The 4127-nt window shown below is 45.5% G+C and overlaps 1 protein-coding gene across 1 annotated transcript; it reads left to right on the forward strand.

Moving 5' to 3' along the window:
* Positions 1 to 872: 872 nt before the first annotated feature.
* LOC101066992 (trypsin-2) lies at positions 873 to 2261 on the forward strand. Its single transcript, XM_003979502.3, has 6 exons — positions 873 to 968; positions 1123 to 1273; positions 1360 to 1610; positions 1712 to 1848; positions 1937 to 2038; positions 2113 to 2261. The coding sequence occupies exons 1-6, from the start codon at positions 929 to 931 to the stop codon at positions 2158 to 2160; spliced, it is 729 nt and encodes a 242-aa protein (XP_003979551.1). The 5' UTR covers positions 873 to 928; the 3' UTR covers positions 2161 to 2261.
* The last annotated feature ends 1866 nt before the right edge of the window (positions 2262 to 4127 follow it).

Consider the following 4127-nt stretch of genomic DNA (forward strand, 5'->3'; position numbering starts at 1 on the left):
TTTGGCCAGTGTGGCACAGCAACAGTTGCCCCGGTAACAGCAAATGAATACTCATATTGCACCTTTTCACTCATGTATTTAGCAGACATAGCTTTGTTTCAAATATAAACAATGGGTCATTTTGTTAATTGTTGGTCGTTAAAATGATGATATCAGTGGTTCAAATGTTGTTTTTCTTTGATCTGCCCATGAGAAGCTCACAGCTGAGACACAACCTGGCTGTGAATTGGGAACCTGAACAATCTGAATGGATAAACACGAGCGCACAAACAAGTGTTGATATCAAAGATAAAACGAGTAATTCCTTCTTTCCACTCGGCCTGTAAATGAAGGTCTGTGGACCTCTGCTGTGGGTCCGTCTCTGAAGGCTCATGAGACCGACCTGAGTTCTAAAGAACTCTGGTCCCACAAAAGAACTTTTGCTCAATTTTCAAATGTGTCATTAGTCATCAAATGTAATTAGTGTTTACAGGATTTTCCATCTCTCCAAGCTCAGGGTGCCTTTAAAGAGAAGGCGTCAGCTGATGTTTGGAATGGAGTTTGGCTTTTATTTTACTAATACATGCTTTTTTATTTTAAGTATACTTTCATTATATTTAATGCTTAATTTTAATTATGCACCGAAAACACAGGAATAAAAAAATCCTGTGTAAATGTTGCAGTAAGACAGGACAGAATTAGATATTGCTTGCAAATTCCACAATATATAATTGCTCTTCCAAATGAACCTTTATTTATTTATTATAAATTATTTATTTTAAATCTACATTCTCAGAGTAACTGGAAATAACGCACCTGCTGCCATGTTCCCAGCACGGTGACTGGTTCCTGGCGGGCCAATGGGGACAGCGGTAGCCTTGGGCGGCGCTCCTGCCTGCAGATATAAAGCAGCTCCTGAGGTCTACATGGACAGGATCCCACAGCAACCATGAGGTCTCTGGTCTTTCTTCTGCTCATCGGAGCTGCTTGTGAGTCTGAACTCCATCTCTTTCCTTCCTCTGAACTTTATTGGGAACAGATTAACTGCATCTGGGAACACTGACGTGAAATATTCTCCATAGTTGAGCAAATGCTGGAGTCTTACCTTCTGTCTGCTCATTTGTGCCCAACGCTTTGTTTCAGTTGCCACGGAGGACGACAAGATCGTCGGAGGGTATGAGTGCACGCCCTACTCCCAGCCTCACCAGGTGTCTCTGAACTCTGGGTACCACTTCTGCGGAGGCTCCCTGGTCAATGAGAACTGGGTGGTGTCTGCAGCTCACTGCTACAAGTCGTACGTGACTCCTTGAGATGCTTGAAAGTTTTCCACGATGCCGAGATGTTCAGGAAACTGAGCTGCTGCTTCCTTTGTCCGTACAGACGTGTTGAAGTGCGTCTTGGCGAGCACAACATCAGGGCCAACGAGGGCACGGAGCAGTTCATCTCCTCCTCTCGTGTCATCCGCCACCCAAACTACAGCTCCTACAACATTGACAACGACATCATGCTGATCAAGCTGAGCAAGCCTGCCACCCTCAACCAGTACGTGCAGCCCGTGGCTCTGCCCTCCAGCTGTGCCGCCGCCGGCACCATGTGCAAAGTCTCTGGCTGGGGCAACACCATGAGCTCCAGTGAGTTCAAACCTCTTGCATTCATCTCTGTCCCAGCTCTTCATACAGAAACGGCGTGAATGTTCCTTCTAAAATCTATGGCTCTCCCTGTTAATCACCAGCTGCTGACAGGAACAAGCTGCAGTGCCTGAACATCCCCATCCTGTCCGACAGGGACTGTGAGAACTCCTACCCAGGCATGATCACTGATGCCATGTTCTGCGCTGGTTACCTGGAGGGAGGCAAGGACTCTTGCCAGGTATGCAGCCGCAGACCCAAGGGGGAGTGAGAACTGTGTGTAATGCTTGCTGAGTTTATTTGGTCTCACACTTTCCACTCTCTGTCAGGGTGACTCTGGCGGCCCCGTCGTGTGCAACAATGAGCTGCAGGGGGTTGTGTCCTGGGGCTATGGATGTGCTGAGAGGGACCACCCTGGTGTCTATGCCAAGGTCATCATTGTAGCACGCTGAACTAAAGCTGTGTCCACGTGGACGGTCCTAACACCTTTCCTTTGCACCTTCAGGTCTGCCTCTTCAATGACTGGCTGGAGTCCACCATGGCCAGCTACTAGGTGATCCTTCACATCCAGTGAAGCAGCTCAATACCAGATGTTGCTCTTCATGTTCCATCTTGTGCACTAGACCATATGAAAAATAAAGAAATTCATCATAATCTCTGTTGTGAAACTGTGTCAGAGAACAGACTCTAAGGTCTAGTTTAGGTTTTCATGACTTTTTAGTTTAAAGCAGAACTTAAATGACCAAATTGAAAGGTTGGAACCCAACCCCAACACTTTCAGGTCAGAGTTCAACATTCAGTTGACATTCAGACCAATTAAAAAAAACCCTAAATGTTGTCATTTGAGGACCTGTTGCATGAGAGAGTGATGTCAGACGTCTGTCTGGAACCACGTGGCCCGACAGAACGGAGGGCGGCGAGTTTTCCAGGAGGCCAGCTGGTCCCAACCACCGCGAGCAGCACGAGATGCTAAAATATAGAGAAGATGAGCAACTGCAACAACTGCAGCTTCCCATTCACGGCGCCAGTGTTTAGGCCAGTGCGCGACGCCATCAATCATTTCTTCCCTGCGTTCACAACAACTGACACGCTGATTTTTAAAGTTGGAATCTCCTTCTAAGTGACTCGTTAACCAGCCGAGTGTTGGTGCTGTTAACGCCTTGGCTTTGGTTTGTGAGGCCACTACACTGAGAAGTGGGTAGAAGCCACGAGAGGTGAGAGAACGTGACCCAACACAGAAACAGAACCATGCACGTTGATGTCCAGGCTGGTAAAATGTAACAGTTAGTCATCCAGATGTTACACATTACACTGAAAATAAACCAGCTTCGGGTTGTTTGCATCAAAAACATCTAGTTCCTCTTTACTGCAAACATGATATTTAAATGATCAAGAAAATATAAATATTTTTATTTGCTATTCTTGTTTACAGCTCAACTAGACGAAATACAAGAAAATTTGAAAACACTTAAAAAATCTGAATTAATTGTAAGATTTTTGTATGAGTTCTTTTCTATCAATACCCCTAATTTATGTGCTTTCAGTGGTCAGGAAGGTCCTCACTGGGTAGGCTAACCATTAGCATCATGCTTCTTATTCTGATTGTTGCTGTTTTTACAGAACTGTTCACGACAGTGTTGTTCATCCTCATCAAAATTCATAACAATGCATTCATTTGTATAAGCCATTATGAAATAATGTTAAAAAGTATTTTCCATATGACTCATAAAACAATGAAAATGTAATTCAAGAACAAAATACAAATTAGAGAACAGAATAATGCAAAAAAGCAAAAATCATGGATGCTTCAGTACTTAAACCTGGAGGAAACGTAAGAAAAAGCCAGAGATCGTTTTTTAGAGGATCTTCCATGTTCATGGACACATTTTAGGTCGGTGGTTCCAGAGCCGAGGTGGCAGCAAATGCTCGACCACCCGGTCTCGTGAGGTGGGAAGGTGGAACCGTAGGAAGCCGAAACCGGACCATCACGGGTGGAGAGTAGGCACCTGTGGGGACAGGAGGTCAGACAAGTGACTGGGGACAAGCCATGAAGTGCTCTGAGGGTTAGCAATAGCATTTTAAAATCAAGGCTAAAAGCCAAGTTTGTCAAATGGAGAGAGACAAGGCCAGTGAGCACATAGTCCCAGGGTCAGCAGGCTCATAGCAGCGTTTGGGATATCTTTAGAGGTCAGGGTGTTACGGTTTGTGGGTTTTAACAGAACCCCAGAGCAGGCCAGGACACGGTGGTAAGAGGGTCAAAGGGTTTTATTTACAGGAAAGGGGGACAAGGGACAACACAAGGAAGACAAAGGCAGTCCTCCAGGACCGCAGAGAGAACTCTGGAACAGAGGCAAACCCACCACACACTGGCAAGGGAAACCCAACCAAACCAACACACAAAAACACAAGGGAAACCCAACCAAACCAACACACAACAAGGGGAAACCAACCCAAACCAACACACAACAAGGGAAACCAACCAAACCAACACACAACAAGGGAAAACCAACCAAACAACAC

This window comes from Takifugu rubripes, chromosome 7 (assembly GCF_901000725.2).
Source record: "Takifugu rubripes chromosome 7, fTakRub1.2, whole genome shotgun sequence".
NCBI lineage: Eukaryota > Metazoa > Chordata > Actinopteri > Tetraodontiformes > Tetraodontidae > Takifugu > Takifugu rubripes.

What these genes read in the sequence shown, in the direction of transcription:
- LOC101066992 (XM_003979502.3), top strand. Translation starts at nt 929, where the DNA reads ATGAGGTCTCTGGTCTTTCTTCTGCTCATCGGAGCTGCTT. An exon ending in GCAGCTCACTGCTACAAGTC is followed by an intron (nt 1,274 to 1,359) that starts GTACGTGACTCC and finishes TTGTCCGTACAG; the next exon opens with ACGTGTTGAAGTGCGTCTTG. An exon ending in ACCCTGGTGTCTATGCCAAG is followed by an intron (nt 2,039 to 2,112) that starts GTCATCATTGTA and finishes TTGCACCTTCAG; the next exon opens with GTCTGCCTCTTCAATGACTG.